General features: G+C 31.4%; 1 protein-coding gene across 1 annotated transcript in view; it reads left to right on the top strand.

Moving 5' to 3' along the window:
• Positions 1-19673, top strand: part of LOC140451866 (protein MEMO1) — a 40357-nt gene extending 20684 nt beyond the window's left edge. Inside the window, exons 3-7 of the mRNA XM_072545787.1 lie at positions 8398-8579; positions 14207-14318; positions 14390-14609; positions 15871-15975; positions 17071-19673. Coding sequence (XP_072401888.1) covers positions 8398-8579; positions 14207-14318; positions 14390-14609; positions 15871-15975; positions 17071-17208 — 757 coding nt within the window. The 3' untranslated portion in view covers positions 17209-19673. The remainder of the gene's footprint in view (positions 1-8397; positions 8580-14206; positions 14319-14389; positions 14610-15870; positions 15976-17070) is intronic.
• Positions 19674-21408: the final 1735 nt, after the last annotated feature.

Genomic DNA, 21408 nt, shown 5'->3' with positions numbered 1-21408 from the left:
GAGAGAAGAAAGAGGCTAGAAAGAGGTATGACAGGTCTAAAAGAGAGGAAGATAAGGATATCTACAAGGTGACAAAAAGGGAAGCAAACTGCGCTGTAACGTAACGTCAGATTAAGAGTGCTGATGGAAGAGTCTTAAGAACCGATGTTGAAATAAAGCAAAGATGGTGTGAGTACTTTAATAAGTTGCTGAATGAAGTACACCAGAGGAGAGACAGAGGATGCGGGATCCCAAATAAGAATGTTATACCGGGGATAGCGAGAGTTGAGAGTCGTTAAATAGGAGACGAAGAACAGTAAGGCAGTAGGATCTGATGGAATACCTGTGGAGGTTTGAAAGGCTCTAGGAGAGAAAGGGCTTGATATTTTGTGGCAAATGATGAGTAGGATATATGAGGAAGAAAGGATGCCCAATTCATGGAGCATGGGTATCATTGTATAAAGATAACATCGTGGACATTCAGGACTTTAAGATGGATAAAGTTGTTGATGTCGCACACAATGAAAAGTTGGGAGAACTGAAGAGCAAAGGTTAAAGAGAGACATAGATAGGAGAAAAACACTTTGGATTGATGCCAGGAAGGAGGACGACGGATGCCTTGTTTGTGTTCAGACAGTTGATAGAGAAATACAGCGAGAAGAAAAGTTTGATATTTATAGATCTTGAGAAGGCGTACGATACAGGTACTAGATAAGAGCTTAAAGATGTATGAGATAGAAACGGGTTCCTGAGAAGTACGTCAGGCTCGTGAAGGATATGTATGAGGGAGCGTACACCAAAGTAAGGACTGCTATCGGATTGACCGAAAGTTTTCCAGTGACGGTTGGCTTACATCAAGGCTGTTCACTGAACTCTTACCTGTGAATTCTTGTTACGCATGTACTGAGAGAGAAAGTAAGGGAGGGGGCTTCTTGGTCAATGCTCTTTGCTGATGATCGTGTTAGTAGAGGAGAACAAAAAAAATTTGGAGGAGAAGTTGGATTGTTGGAGAAGGGCTATTGAAGAGGCAGGACTTGAGGTTAGCAGGTCGAAAACGAAGTATATGTGGTTGGTAGGAAGAGAACTGGTTGGGCACGTAGAATTGCTTGGAGAAAAGCTAGGACGAATAGACGAATTTAAATACCTTGGCTCCTACATAACGGAAAATGGGACACTAGATCGAGAAATTGTTCACGGGATACAGCCTGGTTGTTTTAAGTGGAAGCAAATGAACGGGGTATTTTGTGATCGAAAAATCCGGGAAGAGCTGTAGGAAAATATGTACAAGAGTGTGGTGAGACCTACACTGGTGTACAGCGGTGATGTGTGGCTTGTAAAGAAGATGGAGGAAGCTGAAATAAAAATGTTACGGTGGATGCTGGGTAAGACTAGAGGGGACAGGATCAGAAACGACTTGATACAGAAAGAGCCGTGGTGACTACAGTCCCAAAAAAGATTCAAGAACAAAGACTGCAATGGTTTGGTCATGTCAGACGTACAGGTGAAAACTATGTGGGACGAAGGATAAGCTGTTAGAAGTTGATGGAAGAAGAGATAGAGGAAAACTGGGGAGAAGATGGAAGGACTGTGTGGCAGAGGACTTGAGAGGGAAAGGTTTAGATGAAGAAGACCCGATGGACAGAAATGAGTGGCTATGAAGAGGAGGAACAGCGACCCTTTGAAAAGAAAAAAGCTGAGGAAGTAGGAGAAGAGTTAGAATAGAATAGAATTTGTATATTGCTGCTAAATGTGAATTGATTATAATTACTTAACAGTTTTCGTGTTATGATGAGGAAAGGACTGTGTAGGTATGTCGAAAATTTGGTGTGCCTTACACTTTAGACTGGACTTGTTTAGTTGTGGATGATATTATCAGTAATTTATTATTGGTTACTCACTGAATAATGGGTTACTGTAGGGTGGCTTCAGTTGTAAAACATTTTGTGGAACTGTGACCATAGAGAGACGTAAAGTACAATTGTCTTGTATCATAAAATCTTTTTGCAATAGTATGCTTCTTTTAAAGTGGGATATTCTTGTTTGTGTAAGTAGGATGCGTCGGAGATTGGTGCCAAATAAGGAAAGGTCGGTATTTAGTGTTTGTGTGTGTGTGTGTGTGTGTGTGTGTGTGTGTGTGTGTGTGTGTGTGTGTGTGTGTGTTGCTTATGGTTAATAAAAGTGTTGCCGTAGTTACCTAAAAGGATCAATCTGGACATAAGCTCTATTTACAGATTGGCTTCTTTACTATTTCATAGTGACATACACCCGTCATATTTGTATTTACAGTGGTTAGAGCAAGCTTACCTACATAAGCCATTTTTACATATATTGAAAACCATACAAATTTACATACATTGGCCATTTTAACAAAAAACATGAAAAAAGTGACATTGGCCCTGCTTGAACTGACCCAAAGAATTGGTGTAACAGATATAAGAGATGTAAGAGATACTGGAAATCATAAGAAAGTATCATGAGTCTAAAAATCTTAGGGGAATAGATCAAACAGTTAATCGAATTAAAGGTATTTACTATTGACCAAGAACCTGTTCACATTTTTATTAATAATTTCGAAATTTGGCAGATGTGTAAATATGAAAGACATCCGATCTAGATGCAAATGAACATTACACCCACAGCTAGTAAGTCGTTTGAAATCCTTCATATAGACACATGTAGATGTACACCCAAAGAATCCAATACACCATTATAGATAATAAAATTATTATTTCAAAATATAATATAACAGAAATAATCAATCATCTTATTACCGTCTTCTTCCATCGCGGAGTTCCTAACTAAATAATTTCAGATAATGGTACCGAATTTAAAAATTCCGTAATCTCTGAATTATTAGCTGCGCAAAAAAAATAAAATTCATTTTCTGTTCACACAATCACCTATAATCTAATTTATCTATAGGAAGAGCAAATTCTACATTTAGTGGACACATCAGAATTCTGAATAAAATATTTTTTTTCAAGGCACTTACACAAACAAAAATGAAATATATCTATAGTTCTACTCTTAAACTACTACACAATACATTCATCGGCCAAAGTAAAACCCATTGACGTAATTAACGGTCATCTAACCACAGAAAATTCTTTTAACGCTAGTGTCGATATGATACTAATCAGTAATTTTAGAAACGGGCATAAAAAAATGACACTAAATTAAATGAAAATCAAACAAGACAAAAAAAAAATTGTAAACAAGAAACGAAAAACGAGACTCACCGAGTAAATTTAAACAACAACAAATAAGTTTTCAAAATTGGCAGAGATAACAAATTTAGTTGAAAAAGATAAAACAGTAAGTAGGAAGCAACAAAAAACAAATCCATATGGACAACCTTAAAAGACCACGTAAAACCTAGTACATACTCCTATTAATAATTTTCCATGTTCCCCATCGTCCTTGAAAATCCAGTATACAGTAAAATTAGTAACTACAGATAAAAATTTAATGTGACACCTCAAATTATATGAAAATATTAGAATTTATTTTAAGCAAAGTAGAATCAAAATTGAATAATATTTTGACGCGATCAAAACGTAAATAAAAGAAGTCTTATAAGGAAAAATAGAATGCAAATGACTTCCTCTATAACTTTCTATATAATGACTAACTACACTTTCTATTTTAATATAATAAATAGTATCGATAAGACAGTGGAGAAAATAAAACATAGAGTTGAGAAAATAAAACATGTAAAGGGTATGAAAATTAATAATAAATCAAATTGACATGACTGATTAATTGAACTATTTAATTAGTTCAACTGATTGAACTGCTTAACTGAAAAATTGTCATAAAATTCTTTTTTACCATATAAACGATACCACGAATCAGGTTATAAATACGTTTGAATTCATTCTTGCTATATTTCAAGATGTAGAAAATTCGCTATCATTTGCTAAAATGAAAATAGTGCATCGAAGCATAATAAAATCCACAGATTTATATTTAGAATTAACTACTAGTAAAAAATATATCCTGCTTGTTTTTATTTATTTATAAGAATATATATATATATATATATATATATATATATATATATATTTATATATATAATATATATATATATATATATATATATATATATATATATATATATATATATATATATATATATATATATATATAGAATGTACCATTGTTTAAAACACATCAACTTTTAAAAATTGAAATGAAGAAATTTAAAAAGTCTTGCGTCACTTAACTTTTTAACATTTTATATATAATTTAATTTATTATTTACAAAAATAATCTTAATAAATAATAATAAATCTGAATTATTTTTGAAATATAAAATCTTGTACTTCCCCCGTATTTCACACTTATCTATAATATTTAGAATGTGCTGACATGTACTTAGACACATAATATGTCTGATATCGGAAAAATGTATTAGTCATATTGTATATACATACCTAGATATAAAATGTTATGTAACTATAATCAGAGATAGAAAATAAGAGTGAGAATCTTTGAGAAATTTGCAGGATCTATTTTGTTTTATATTTATGTAAGAACAAAATGACCTAATCAGTTTTTGAGAAACTGCAAGTATAGAATATTCTCGTGAGAAAGGCGTCAACAAATTTTTAGGGGTTATTACATTAAGTCTTAGCTCTTTAAGAAATGTTAGATATACGCACATATCAGAGTAATATTGTCTTTTTTCATGGATATGAAATATGAGATGAAGTGCTAGATTTTTGAGAAATGAAAAACTTACAGGTTGTATGATATTTTGTTTCATGTTGGTATGTAATATCAATAATATATCAATATCAATAATAACAAAATGAACCAATCAAAAAGTATGAACAAAAAATCCCATTGAGGAATAAGGTGCATGAATTAAACGAGAGTAGTGACTCTTTTTTCAATTTTTCAAGTCCAATAGTCAAACCTGGGGTTATAGACATTTTCTTTATTGATATACCTAGTTGATTTATAATGGAAATAGAATAAAAACTATAGACAATGCAGAAACATGGAATGTAGACTCAGGTTAGTTTAGGTTAGCATAGGATAAAAACAAGATATATTTTACGTTACCTCACCCCTTTAACACAGCTGTGGATCCACTATCACAAAAAGCACTATGTTTTTTACTAATATACAAACACAAAAATATTGTTAGCTTTTATCACGCGTATTAAAACTAATTTTTATAATTGACAACTATAACTAACAACAGTGAAATTTCAGTAGTATGTTTTGAGATAATAGATGTCACATGAACCTAGTATTTAAGGCGACATCTGTTGTGAATTTTTTAAAATAATGCATAACACATAGAGCATTCATAGAACAAGAGCAATTAAAGCTTCCAAGTTAAAATCTAAAAACTGAAAAGTATTCCATCGACATTGTTTGTAAATTAGATGTTTATATATTGTTCCTGTTCAGTTGGATTTTTTGTGAATAATTATTTCGAGTTTTAGTTATTGTGTATATTACATTTAGCTAATATGGATATCGATGAAGATACTAAAATTGGAGGTAAGCTTATTTTGCATTAAGTTGAATTAAAAGAGTACTTATACTGAGAGAACCTTGGAAGAGAAGCATAAACAAAAGAAGAAAATGTGTTGGACAAGACTGTGTCGATTAAAACTCCAAGACTTTTAAATCTTGAACGCACTAGTAAAGATAGGTGCTCAATATTGTTTCAAACAGAACGACAAATGAAACTATAAAAATTTCTGTGCCTTGGAATCATTCGACTTGCGAACTGCATATTTATTTGTCTTAATTAAAGTGGTAAATACATAAGGCTAGTGAAGGATATGTTGGAGGAGTGTAGACCAAAATAAGGACTTATGTCGGACTCAAGGCTCTTTCTTCGCTGAGTCTTTTTCTGTTTAATATTGTTATAGTTATACTGTCAGATAATGTAAGGTAAGTAAACCTCCTTGGTGATGATATCGTGTTAGTAGAGATCAAAGAAATGTGGAAGGGTTATTGAAGACGGAGTACTTAACGTTAGCAGGTCGAAAACGGAGTATATATGGTTGGGAGGAACAGGAATAATTGGTAACATCGAATTGCTTGAATTTAAAATTTGACTTGAAATCAAATTTTGACTACCAAAATGCTTGAAAATAATATAATTAAGAGAAAAGTTTCTGAAACAGAAACAAAGGTGGAGTGGATCAACATCTAAGGGCTGAGGTTTAGGAAAGACTCTCTTAACACTATCTAGTATAAGTACTTAAAAAATTAAGAAAAATAGTGGAATTGCCATCATAAGTATGTGAAAATGGTAATACCATAAATAAAGCTAAGAAGAAAGATCTCCTCCAGGTAATGGAATGTATACCTCCCATACACTATGAACTTTACAAAAATCAGACATCCAGCTCAAGCAACCGGAGGTGAAGTAATTCTTGCTATTTTTTTGCTTATTTTGTTATGTCTTTTAAAAACTTACTGGTTAAAAATGGTAAATAATTTAAAAAAATATAGTCCGTCCAGAAAGTATCCGGAATTTTATATTTTTCCTAATTTTAATAGATTTTCTTTTTGTAACATTTTAAGACAAAAGTAATGCATCAAGTAGGTTGTGCCGATAATAGGTTATGGACAAAATCGCATGACAACACCATCTGTCAAATATGTTGTTTGTAAACAGACTTAAGTTTAATTAGTGCAATTGACTGAACTCGGAAAAACTGCAGTGTATGAGACAATAAAGAGAATAAAAAATGGCATAAATATGAGACATAGACCAGTTTCGGGTAGACCGCGTAAGATTCTCGGAAACAATTTAAATGCTTTAGTGACTTTAGGACGACAAAATCCGCGCATAGAGTTTCGAAAATTAGCGAACAGATTTGAAAATCAACGAAGAATAAAAGTGTGCCCAGAAACTGTCCGCATGTCACTGAAAAAGCAAGGCTACATATCAACGAATCCAAAAAAAATCCCTACAATGACACTTCTGCAAAGGCAACAAAGAATAGATTTTTATCAACGTTTTCGAGAAGATAATTTGAATAATGTCTTTATATCTGATGAAAGTTGTTTCTAGCTTGGTGCAAATCATCTAAAACTCCTATCAAGAGAAAGTGTTACCTTTCAAATTTCCAAATTTCCCACTAAAATAATGCAATGCAGTTTGGGGAGCAATATCTCAGCGTGGTGCTACACCTCTCTGTATAGTTAATGGTACTGATGATAGTGCGAAATATTGTGACATCCTAAATTGTGTGTGTGTGTGTGTGTGCGCGTGTGTGCGCTTTTTCACCGAAAAAAATAGTTGTACCTGACGATCGACCAACGTTATCGGTTACAACAGTTGGTTGGTCTTGTTCTGTTCTCTGCAAAAAACAAAACAACACTTTTTCGGCGTTTCCAGGTTGTGAATCAGTGATAATAAATGAAACTTTTTTTAAAGGGCTGTACAAAGACATTACATACTGTTTAAATTTAAATATAGTTGTGTAAACTAATCAATACATTTGTCCTCCCTGCATTCCTACGATCACTACAGTACCGCGCGGGGAATGCATCTCGCTAACCACAAGAGCGTGAGTCATTAAGAGGGATAGGCGCAACTCGACAGTGAACAAATACACTCAAATTGAATTCGTTTTGTCCGTTGTTTCGTAAAGTAGTGTAAACCATGATAATTAGCTTCAATTAGCGGTAAGCCATCCTAGTTTTACCTGAACATATACATTGTTTTGATTGTTTATTGCAACCATTTAAATTTTAATAATTATTTGCACCTATGAGTTAAAGTTCATTTATCTAGCCAGGGCTATCGATGGAAATATAGTTCATGTTAATTTAATTATTAATAATTCTCGTAATATTTCAATGTTTGTTTAATTCGCCACACATATGTGCAAATCTTATTTAAACATCTAGTTGGAGATGGGATTTAAGTGTTCCTGTTTATAATCCTGTCATCAAAAATGATATTGAATATGTTATCTTTGTTAAACCATAATTACGAGTAGTAAAAACCCATTTTGCAATTTTTAATACCTGTTATATATTTTATGCTCGTTTGAGCGAAGTTTTAAAAAAATAATTTTAAACTTCAGTGAGTTTCCAATAGTATGTGTAGATCGGTAAATTTTAACCGTCTAATAACAATTAGTTGTATTTATATAGCGTGCTTACCCTCATCAATATAAAATATGTATATTTCTTGTGGGTATATATAGCTAATCTAAAAAAAATTGGCCTGCGTTTTAATTAAATAAATTTACAAAAATAAATGCTGTCAAATGATTACGAACAATTGTGTTATGCTTTTTTGATATATCAGTAAATTTTCAAAAACAGATCGATTCTATATTTTTCATTATCATTATTTTTTTAATGGTGTGTGTTAATAATCAAAGTTAAAATAAGTAGCTTTTAATTTAAGTGATAGTAACATATTTTTAGACATGCCGGTTACCAGTACTGCGGTGCATGTGGAGGTCATGCTTACAGACAAATAAGCCCAGTTGTAGTACGGAGAATATTTATTTTGGGCCCTTCCCATCATGTTCGCCTATCAGGTTGTGCCTTGTCAAGTGCGCAAAAGTATAAAACACCAATATATGACCTCCATGTAGACTCACAAAGTAAGTATTTGTCAGAAAATCAAAATTTAAAGGTTCTGATCACTCAAGTTTGAACAGTAAAAAGTAGAATATTTTAATTGCATCATTTTCTTGGTTTGTAATTTTCGAATGATTTCGAGTTGTACTCTTGGATGAGGTATTGAGTTACAGTGTTTCTTATGTTTTTTTTCCAGTTTCGAAATTACAGTGTCAGCAACCAACTTTTATATAAGGTTTTCATAATGGAAAACACTATTAAAATCAAAAGACCTAACGAGAATTCATAATAAATTGTAAAATACATAAAATTTTAAGGGATGAATGATATTTTGGCCTCTTTTGTTATCTGTATTTATAATTGCGACTAGATGATAATATGTTTGACAGTATATTAAAATCGCTACTGCAAAGTTGGAATATTTAAATGAAATAATCTGTCATATTATGTATTATTAATTTATCCAATTTAGATCTATCCACCCATTACGTTAGTATTTTTTTTAATTTTTCAAGAGATTTATATATTAGAAATATGAAATCTAGAAATATATATACTTTAAAATAAGTATATTTTAACGTTTTGTTTCTCCTTGAGAACGATTTCCGAAGTGGAAATCGAAACGTTAAAATAAACTTATTTTAACGTCAAATTGTGGCCTATTTCCAATAAAAATAGTAAATTATATTAAGATGCCACAAGAAAAAAGTTTAGTAGGTGTGAAAATAAAATTAGTTCTAATGAAATAAAAAAACAGCGTGGCACAAATATTTTTATAATAACAATACACATTTAAGTTCTTTAAAATTTAAAAAATCCTAATTTTTTTCTTTAAAAATGTTGTTTATCGATTTTAGTAACTTTCAAAATTTATTATATACAATATAGAATTATTTCGTTTTGATTATCATTATATTCTAAAAATAATCGTGAATAATGGGAGGGTATATTAATTAATGTTTATTGAAAACTTTTTATTTATAAATAGTTATTTATAAATGACTATAACATTTCTAAAATAAACCCTTCTATATTTTATTTAATTTTTTTAAATTTTATTTAATTTGATTTAATTTTATATAATTCAATTTAATTTAATTTAATTTTTCCAGTAGATATATTTTTATATGCCAGATTAAAAAAATTGATAACCCTTGACGGGATTACGGAAGGTTATAGCTTTAGTCGTATATTGCCACTCTTAACATACTATTATGATAAAAAACTATTTGCTGTTAGGATGCTTTACTTTATGTCCATTTAGTCAATAATTCCCACACAATATTTCGTTGAGTTGTAAAATGTACTTAAATATTATGATTTTATATAATAAGTAACCATCGTTATTATTGCTTGACAATTCTTTTTTTGTAAAAAATCTGAAACGGAATATATTTGAAACAAATTTATCATGTGACATAAAAAATCTCTTTTTACTTATAATAAGAGGAATAAACGTCCGAGAAAGCTGGTAACTTCTCAAGAAGTTTATCATCGTATAGTTTTTGATAAATAAGTTAGTACAAAAGACCTCGTTAGATCGAAGTGCATAAAGATTGATTTCCCGAACGAGCCAATCTCGTTTTTAACCAAGTCTAACCAATTATTTTTTTTTAAATATCTTCCAGAAATAAAAACACAACGTATATTGTAAAATAAAGTTGGAGCGAAAATGTCGGAAACCAATTTAATATCTATAAAGTATCCTATTAATTTACTTTTGTAAACAAGCCAACTAGTTATGCCCTATAATGATCTATTAACTACTATATAAGCCACAGTTATAATTAAAAATACCGAAGTATCTTTTTAAATCGAAACAAAAAAAAAAGAAAATATTTTTAATTTTAATTCTGCTTATTCCAAAAAAATATAGCGGTTAATGTAAAAATGCCACAAGTAAGTAATTTTAGAATTATATTATAATGATCTAGCCAAAACTGCATCCAATGCACTGATTTTATATTTTTAAGATTAGTTTAAAATTGTTACAACAATTTTTGAGATGCATTCATGGAACGATTTTATTTTGGAGTAGCTAATTTAATTCCACATTCACTTTAACGCTGTAGAACATTACCTTTATGATGATCTATCGGACAATCGATGATAGCATATCTTCTTCTTCCTCCTCAGCTTTTCCCTTTTCAGTGGTCGCTGTTCCTTTCTCTTCGTCGCCACTCATTTCTGTCCATCGGGTCTTCTTTACCTAAACTTTTCTCTCTTAAGTCCTCTACCTCACAGTCCTTCCATCTTCTCCTCGGTTTTCCTCTACCTCTTCTTCCATCAACTTCCTGTCCCTTCTAGTCTTACCCAACATCCACCGTAACATTTTCATTTCAGCTACATCCATCTTCTTTTCCTGGATCTTTTTTACAGGCTACACTTCACCGCCGTACACCAACGCAGGTCTGACCACACTCTTGTATATCTTACCTTTCAGCCCTTCCCCGATTTTTCGATCACAAAGTACCCCGCTCATTCGCTTCCAGTTGAATCAACTAGCCTGTATCCTGTGGGCATTTTCTCGGTCTAGTGTCCCATTTTCCGTTATGTAGAAGCCAAGGTATTTAAATTCTCCTACTGGTTCTAGCTTTTCTCCAAGCAATTCTACGTCCCCAACCATTCCTCTTCCTCTCAACCACATATACTCCGTTTTCGACCTGCTAACCCTCCCTCGTCAATAGCACTTCTCCAACACTCCAACTTCTCCTCCAACATTTCTTTGTTCTCCTTTACTAACACGATATCATCAGCAAAGAGCATTGACAAAGGAGCCATCTCCCTTACTTTCTCTGTCAGTACATCCATAACAAGATTAAACAGGTTAGGACTCAGTGAAGAGCCTTGATGCAAACCAACCGTCACTGAAAAACTTTCGGTCAACCCGACAGCAGTCCTTATTTTGGTGTACGCTCCCTCATACATATTCCTCACGAGCCTTACGTATTTGTCAGGAACCCATTTCTCTCTCATACATCTCCATAGCTCTCGTCTAGGAACTGCGTCGTACGCCTTCTCAAGATATATAAATATCAAATTTTTCTTTTCTTCTCGCTGTATTTCTCTATCAACTGTCTCAACGCAAACAAGGCATCCGTTGTCCTCCTTCCTGGCATAAACCCAAACTACCCAAATCCTCTATAGTTATTACAGTCCTGAATGTCGCCTTTAACATTAAATATGATAAAGTGGACATTCCAAAATTCTTCCTTTTCCGTTTCTGCACACCCTATCTGTGATGCGTAGGCACATGTGATGTTCACGTTGTACACTCCTTATTGTATAATTTCTTCTGGTTATCCTTACAAGATATTGCTTCCATTCGTTGTTCGTTGTTCAAAATAATATCTACTCTATTTGTGATATTACTGTTCGCACTACTATATATTAACTTATATCCATCTCCAAGATCTCTCGACTTATTACCATTCCAACGAGTTTCCTATACACAAAGTTCTGTTAATTTTTATAAATCATGTGAAAAACTACGAAAAATACGTCATATTATCTTAGGTATCTCTGCGTAGTATTTGATTTAATACCAATTTTTTAAATACAAATTATAAAAATATGTACATTTTTATTTTACTTCATACGTCATTGTTCTTACAAATGCCTTATTATTATGTAAATGAAGTAGTCACGATATTTATTTTTACGTTTGCTACTGTATCGAAGTTGAAATTAAGTTTTTTACGACGTATTCCTCCAGCATTGGCACTGAAATACTACTAAATTATAAATAAATGGACCTCCCATAGTTTTATTTTTTCACTGTCGAGAATAAATATTGATTGATCAATAAATCAGTAAAAATCAATAAATCAATCAATTGATCAATTTAACAAAAGATATTTGCTAAGTACAACTGTTTGTTTTTCTTGTTTATCGTTAAATATAATCTTCTCCTTACTGTTCTCTATATGCATATGCATGTTCATCGTTTGGGTTATTCCTCTCATTGAGAGATTGTCTGAATATTATTTAAGTCGATCTCCTCTCAGTTTCTTGCTAATTTTACGACTGTATAGTCAGTAATTCGATTTATGTGCTGTTTCTATTAATTTTTTCTGTTCTTGATCCATCTGTTTACTCATTCGATTTTGCCTATGTAACTTATATCTTCGTTCCGTTCTCTGTATCTTAATGTTTTATTTGTTATTGTCATTTCCGTTATTGGTACTAATCTTTCGAGTTCGGTTAGTATTAGCTCGGGTTTCAGCAGTGTATAACATTATTGGTCTAATCACAGTTTTGTATATATATGCATGGCTCTGCTTTTCATTGATAAGACCTGTCAAGATTTTCTCCAGCATCCAGATATTCTGTTCGCTGTAGTTGTGTTTTTTACCTCTTCCTGTATTTTGGGTGTCTGGATAATTTAATTTCTAGATACTCTGTTTCCATCACCTGTTTAATAATTTTTTGAAATACCTAACTATAGTTTTCGTCTTTTTTTCTATGGGAATTATCATATGAAATTGGTTCCAGCATTTCGGTCCCTAATTTTACAATTACTTTGTTGTCCTTGTATATGTTTTCATTATCTTGTATGCTTTTGTCATTTAATCAATGACCATATTATATTGATAATATTATTAAGAATCATTTAACACCTTGTCTTTAAACTGGATCAAATGTTTTAGTTAAATCTATAATGCTCATAAATTACCTTTATTATAATCTAAGGATTTCTCTTTTATTTATCTTACTATGAACACTGCATATGCGCCCGATCTATCTGTTCTGAAGCCTTGCTCCTCTTCATCTGGTGTTGTTCCTCAGTTAATTGTTTTGTTAGTATTCTTATTGTTAGCTTCAGAGTGGTGTTTAATAGGTGTAGTCTACGATCATTATTTGGGTTTTTATGATCTCATTTCTGAACAATAACATCGCTGTGTTCCATTCTTTAGGGATTCTATTTTGTAACTATACTGATTTTCCATATAAGTTTTGAAGTTGTATAAGAAGAATGTTTTTCTCCATACTGGAGTAGATCTGATATTATATTTCGTGTTCTTGGTAAGGCATTTTGTTTCAAAAAATTTGTAAGGTAGGTAATCCACTCGTCTTTTTTGATAAAGTTTTCAAATGCGATTTAAACAAGTTTTTTCAGCTCATTTGTGTGTTGTCTTATGAACTTTTATAGATTTGTTTTGTTGGCGATAAAAATCTGTCTCTAATCATTTTGTGAAAGCCTTTCAATGTTATATCTCTGCTTTTGTTCTTTTTACGAATTCGTTTCTTATTATCTTAAATTGTTCATACACCTAACTTTGTTGTTAGGTACCAAGGCGTTTTTGATTTGAACTTCATATTTCTGTTTATTGTTTTAGTTCCTAATGATTCATGCGCTGCGTTTTGTATGTTTCATCTATTTGTCTAAGTTTTTGTGAAAAACCTTTTATGTATTTTAATGTCATAATATAGGAATGATTTCTGACAATAACAAATTAAGTTGTTTTATTTTACAATTTCTGTTGTGTTTATCCCAGAAGATATTTAAAAAATAATGTAATCTAATGTAGTCATACTAAGTATACAATTGTAGTATATTATGTAGGTAATCAATTGGTAATAGCTTAATAGCGGATCAATAGTCATTGATCTTAACAATGTGAATTTAAGAACTAACTTATTGTTGCAGTTAATAGTGAATTAGAAATGACGGGTCAGTTTGAGTGGATGGATTTAGATACTGATGAAAATGAGCATAGTATTGAAATGCACCTACCTTACATAGCTAAAGTAATGGAAAAGTGAGTGAAAACTATTCTAGACATATTTTTCTTTTGTAGGTTCCTAATAAACAATATTCGCACTGTTTTAGCTACAAAAATCAATTCACAATTGTTCCTATCCTCGTCGGGTCTCTCAGTCATGAGAAAGAAGCTTGCTATGGTAGAATTTTGTCCAATTACCTAGCCGATCCTAAGAATCTTTTTATTATATCATCAGATTTTTGCCACTGGGGACACAGATTTAGGTATACCTATTATGACCGGTCTTATGGTAATATTTATCAATCAATTGAAGGACTGGATAGAGTAGTAAGTACGGCAGTTATTTACTTTATTATTTATATTCCTTGCAAAGTTACCAAGCTACTAATGTTTTTAATGTTTTAAGCAGGTGTATTTTAAAATTGCAGACTGCTATTAGTCACGTTTGATACCAACTTAAAATCAGTTGAACAATAGGAAGAATTATTCCTGCATAAGTTGCTTGCTTCAATCATTCAAAATCTCTTTGAAATCTGTATCATGGGCGAACATGATGTAACAATAGAAATGCCGTTTACTGAAACAATTCTTCATATTCCTTTGCAAGAGTAAAATATAATTGTTAAGATGTTGTCTTGTCACCTCGGGGGAACAATTAAGGGTCTAACCACCTTCTGGTATCCCCGGGTGCTCTATAGAGGGCTTCGAATATACTGTCGAGAGCTCCTCTACTTAAGTCCATTTTCGGGTTATGGACTTGGAAAATATTTATCTTCGGTGTCTTGCCTTGAAAAAGGCAAGATATTTCTTACATGACAATTTCTTCGTCGAAATAAAAACACCAAGTTAAGTTGAAACAATTCTCAGCCACAGAGTATGGAAAATAAATGCAGGAAGCAGAGCCCCGAGAGCACTAAGCTCTCGGAGAGCCCGTGAGGGACTGACCTGAAAATTGCCAATATTTATATGCGCTGTTCGAGCGATAAATAGGGATTTCCAGGTCAAGAGCCATTGGGAAAATTCGAGGCGGGGCGATGCGCATCGAAATGCGTACTAGTCCACAGACTATGGCATTCGATGACAGTCTGGGGCTGTTTTATACCAAATAATTTCCTTTCTAGTAATCCCAATGTTTGGAAGATATTTAAGAATTAATTTTCCATTGCTGAATTCGTAAATACTCTTTTGGTACTGTTTCAATTTATCTTTTGCTGAAGGTTTATGCACAATTTATGCATTTATCCTTCATCGCTAGTCTTAATTTTTTATTACATTTAAAATATTTTAAATTTTTAAAAGACGTCAAATTTAACGTATTTTCAATTGAAATAATTGTAGTTTATTCCTATAAATTTAGTACATATTATATAAATGGTATAAAATGCCAAGTGTTAAAAATGTTTACGCTTCATTCAGTCGACAGTTTTATTGTGATTATTTGAAGGTTTATATTTGTTTCTTGCTATGAGATAATATTCTTAGATGAATATATATGTCTGATATTTGCTTAGTTGGTTTAAGATTTATGTAACAAATAGATTAAGTAATTTATTGTGTTTACTAACTATGCCATCTCTTTTCCTTTTAGGGTATGAGTATTATTGAAAATTTAAATCCAACGGAATTTACTAATTATTTAAGAAAATACGGCAACACCATTTGCGGTCGACACCCTATAGGAATACTTTTACAGGTATTGTTTTTGATATTAAGTTACTGTGAGTTAATTAATAGTAAATGGCAATGTTTATTAAGTTTGAAAAGGTTTTCGATAGTATAAACAGAGAGTAAGTGTGGAAGATTCTGAAACTATCTTTACACCGATGAAATACATTAATCTGATCAGATTATTCTACAAGGGATGCGTACTGTCCCTGACAATATTCCTAATCATAACGGATTGGATTATGGAAAAAATAAACGAAAAAAAAGGTATTAGGTGAAACTTGTACATCCAGTTGGAGGACTTGGAGTTCGCAGACATTTGTCTCCCAACCGAACATAGCAATCGTATGTAGAAGAAGATCGACAAGCCTGCAAAATACTCCAACGTACCTAATGGACCTAAAGATAAATACAGAAAAAACGAAACTCTAAAAAACAAGAACAACCAAGAAACTAAAATTAAAATAAATGGAAGACAAATAGAGGATGTAGATAACTTTACATATATGGGATCACTCATAAAAAAAGGCGGTAGTATTTTCCATGATTGGAAAACTATTTCCGTAGTGAAAATCGAAATGTCAAAAAAAAATATATATAAAATGTGATTCTCGTTACAATCAGTTGTGATGTAATCTCATATAAATACAATTTTTAACTTAAACATGCCACAAGAATACAGTTTTAGAATCTCTTTAAGCATTGTCGTCGACTTAGTATCTTGATAAAGGTGTGCTATTCATATTTTAAAAATTGTTTTCTAATCGTAATTTCGAATATGCCTAGAGTTGAACGAAATATTTAAAATAAAACATTGACAATTGTTGAAGGTACAACATTTTAAAAAACAATGTATTTTTAATGATCATTATATAAAAATACCTTGATGATACCTGACAAATATTATCTTGTATTTATGTGCACCGTACATTTTTTCAGCAATATTATAGTTCAGATAAGATTCTTGCTGGTAGGTTCTAAGAACCATAAATCCAAAGAAATAATTAGCGGTAAACAATCGATGGTACTTAGTCTGTTAAAGTCTGATCGGCGACTTGTCGCATTTATCAATCTAATCTTGAAAAAAGTTGTAAAGTAATTTGATTTTAATTTTTCTTTGTAGGCAATACAAGAATTACTCAGGAACGATAGTAGTCAACGTGCTAGTTTGAAATTTTTGAAATATGCACAGTCAAGCCAATGTCGCAATATGAACGATTCTTCCGTAAGTTACGCATCGGCAGCCCTAGTGATAGATTAGTACAAGTGTGGCCTTATACGAACTGTTTTCAAATTTTCATCATGAAATTAATTATTAATTTTTAGTTAAAAAGAATTATTTAATACCTTAATTACATATTTGATAGTTATGTTGCTGCCGTTAGCAGTACTACTTTAGTGAAATTGTTTTATAGGAGAGAATCATAGCAGTTTTTTCTACTAATGTTGTGCATGGATAATACAGAAATGACAGTGCTATTATGATCTCTATTTTTTCGGCAGCCGTCTGTTATAAGCGGTTCGGACTGTAGCCAATTGGCTTATTGTATATCTTCCATGTTTTCATAATACCCATTCAAGAAATATGGAACACTATATCAGCTTGTACTAGTGGATTGGTACCATATGTTTTTGGAGACAACCAAAATGTGTTTACCACCTGCTATCGAATGCCTCGAAGTCATACAATATATGGTTGACTGTTCCAGATTCTTTACTACAGAGTCTGCACCTGAAGTCTCCATGAAACATATCCATTGTACGCAGGTATCTCTAAGTGGACCGACGCATGTCCACTAAGGAAGCCTCTTAAGACTCCGAGCTGATTTTCGCAGTAGTTCAGTCCTATTGGCGTATGTCTGCCCAATAAACATTTTGCCATGTGCTTAACCGGGTATACTTTTCCGGTGAGAGTAACTTTTTTTTTTAATCCAGGCTTTTTCCCGGTCGCGGACGGTTCTTTTTGGCACTCCTACGGTCGGAAGTTATTTCATCGTTGGTGGGTAGAAGGTGGTATGTTACGATTTTATAACTCCGAAATTCTCTATTGATTTTTAACATAAGTAATAATTTTCTTTAAACACCTGTCCTGTCTGTCTATGAGATCAGTAGAATTTGTCAGAATAAACATATTTCAAAAGATTCCACTCGTCTTATGTGAATACTTCTTATCGCTCGGTATGATGTTTGGACGGGACCGAAATTCTATTTAGCGTGACTCGAAAAGTCAAAACGGATGTACTAACCTTGCGGTAAACCGTAATATACATAATATACACACATATAAACTTAATATAATTTTATATAATATATTTTTTTATAACAACTCGAGAACGACAGGATCGATTTGGTTAATTTTAATTTTAAAATATTTGTATGAAGTAATATAAAATAAACTAAATAAAATTATAAAAAACTATAAAATATTATAAAAAAAAATGATAAAAAATGTAACAACTTATAAAAAATTAAATGGAACTAAGTAAAAATTAATAAAATGAAATAAAATTAAATAGAATTAAATAAAAATATAAAAAGTTATTAAAACTATAAAAAATAATGAAAAATTATAAAAAATTTTAAAAAATTATTATTAAGTATAAAAAACAAAAAATTATGAAACTTAAATAAAATTAACAAATAAAATTATACATAATAATTATAAAAAAATATAAAAAGATTTTTTAACTTTAAGAACTTAAATATATATTGTTATTATAAAAAATATTAACAATTCAGTAACAAGCAGATAAAATTGTATTAACCTACACCTAGTAACAACACGCTATAAGAAGTATTCACTTCTGTCGGCTCTCCCCAAGTGTCACCCCCATTTTTAATTTTACAGGTAATATTCTATCATGTAATTTAATTTTAACAATTATTTATCGATTAACTTTAAACCACCACTGCAGATACTATCAATCATTTCGTCTATTGTCCATTCACGATATTAGCAGAGGTTGCTATGATATAGTATCAACCATTAAAAATCACGTTTATTCTAATTTTTTAAGCTTTTTATATAAATGTATATATTTATAAAAGAAACTATACCTGAAGAATATTGATCAAAGAGTTTTCACTTTATTATAGCTTGTCCACTAAGAATTGATTTTAACTTTTTATTGTTAATGTTAAACATATATTTTAATATTTTTCATTCATTTATAATAAATATGTTTTAAAAACCGCTCTGAGGGTCGAAACGTCAAAAATAATGTATTTTTGAATTGTGATTTATTCCAAAAAAAGCAGCTCATTTGAAAAAACTGAGATGCCAAACAACCTACTTTTGGCATCTTCCGTTTGTGATTATTTTGATGTATTTATTGTTTTTAATTTTTTCTTAAAAACTATATGGGTTTACCTCAAAACAAGCCTTATAAAAGAAACTTTCAAGTTCTTGTGTTTATTTTACCATTTCCATTTTAACCAATCTAATTGATTTTGTATTGGCATTTTTTGTATATATGGTGTCCATATAAACTTTAGTACTCTGTTCCTATATCTAAAAGTGCCACATTACTTCTTTATATGTGATGGAAAAATATTCACACCAAGAAAGTTAAGGTAGATTTATATGTATTAAAAGGTTTGATCTTTATAAAATACATTTATAAGCTTTGTACATATTCTTCATTTATAGTATACCTTTATATTCAATTTAAGAATGATTCAATTTTTGTTAATTTTTAATATGTTAAGCCAATTTTTACCCCTCTACGCCTAAAATAAAAAAAACACAGAATGTCGAATATTTTTCATAACTTAATGTAGGGATGTAAGTTTTTTTAACGTTTAGGGGTAAGATTTGTTAATTTAGGTGTCGGCGTGTAGAGAAGCGAATAATGTGGAAAACTTGAGATTTTTTTCCAGTTTAATTTTATTTTTCAGAAGATAACTCCACTTATGAAAATTTATAAAATACCTTAAAACTATTAGGGTTTTCATTTTTTAGATAGTTATATTGTTACTATGTCAGAACAAAATGTCGAGCATCTAGCATTTTTTTTTTGTATATTTAATTTTTTATTTTCAAGGATGTTACAGTTCTAGTATATACTTGGATTAATATTTATTTGAAATTTTGCCTGTTATAAACTAACATTTAAAAACACTAAATCAGATTAAAATCTACTTCAAATGTTTTTTTCGACATTATTTTAAGGTATTTTACTATAGCGTATTCTTCAAACAGATCACAAACAGGAAACACAATACCACACAAGTACCTACTTGTACCATATTAATTTCAGCTGCACAATCTTTATGTGGAAATAATGTATCGCATATAAAAAATATTTTTTTTTTATTTTAAAAATGTAGTCGCATTAACCACTAGGGTTATTAGCGACATATATACATATACATAATATCATCATCATTATAGCTTTACAACGCTGTGTGGGTCCTAGCCTCCTCAAGAATGTCGCTCCAGTCGTCCCTATTCATCGCCTTCCTCCGTCAAGCTTGTTAGCATCGATGTTACCGATGTTACGATTGTCAAAAAACCTTTTTCTGAAGAAACTCTTCTTCTCTGACAAATGGCTCTATAAAAGAGCGTTTTTTTAGCTGAGTCATTTTGTTCTATCCGCATTACATGACTTATCCACCTCAGATGTTCTATCTTAATATATTTTACGATATCTCATTCCTGGTATATTCTATAAAGTTCGAAATTGTATCATTTACATAGATTTACTCTAAACATACTATTTTGATAAATATATTAATGTCTTTGAGAAATTTTACCAAATGTTCAATTTCACACTTTTCTCCTAAGATCTCACTTGTGGATCCCATAACGTTATTGGTCCGTCTTTCTAACTGGTATTTTGGACATTTTATGAGTTCATCTTCTTCTAGTGCCGACTCCACTAATGAAGGTTGGCTATAACTATTGCAAATTCGTCTCTATCTGCTGCTTTTCTTAAAAACGTCTGTGTGTTCAAACCGGTCCAGTCATGAATATTTTTCAGGATATTTTGTCGTCTACCAGGATCCATTTTTCCTTCGATTTTACCCTTCATAATCAGCTGCAAAAACTCGTACTTCTCATTTCTAAGTATGTGCTTCAAATATGCTGTCTTTCTCCTTTTAATGGTGGTCAAAAGTTCTCTGTCTCTTTCCACTCTGTGCAAAACCATTTCGTTCGTAATATGATCGGTCCATCGGATTTCCAAAATCCTTCTAAAAATCCACATCTCAAAAACTTCCAGATTTCTCATTAAGTCAACATTAAAAGTGTAAGCTTCGGCACCATAAAGAAGAATAGAGCGGATATAACATTTTACCATCTGATATCGGATTTGCAGATAGAATCTTTGGTTACTCAGAAATTTCCTCATCGTCAAAAAGGCTGCTCTTGATTGATGTATTCTTGATCGAAATTCTGATTTTGGAGTTAGATCTTCAATAATCCAGATTCCTAAGTACTTTATTTTGACCACGTTCAATA

The sequence above is a fragment of the Diabrotica undecimpunctata genome, chromosome 10, assembly GCF_040954645.1.
Source record: "Diabrotica undecimpunctata isolate CICGRU chromosome 10, icDiaUnde3, whole genome shotgun sequence".
NCBI lineage: Eukaryota > Metazoa > Arthropoda > Insecta > Coleoptera > Chrysomelidae > Diabrotica > Diabrotica undecimpunctata.
Note: the sequence above shows the minus strand (reverse complement) of the source record. Positions and strands in the feature narration are given on the sequence as shown.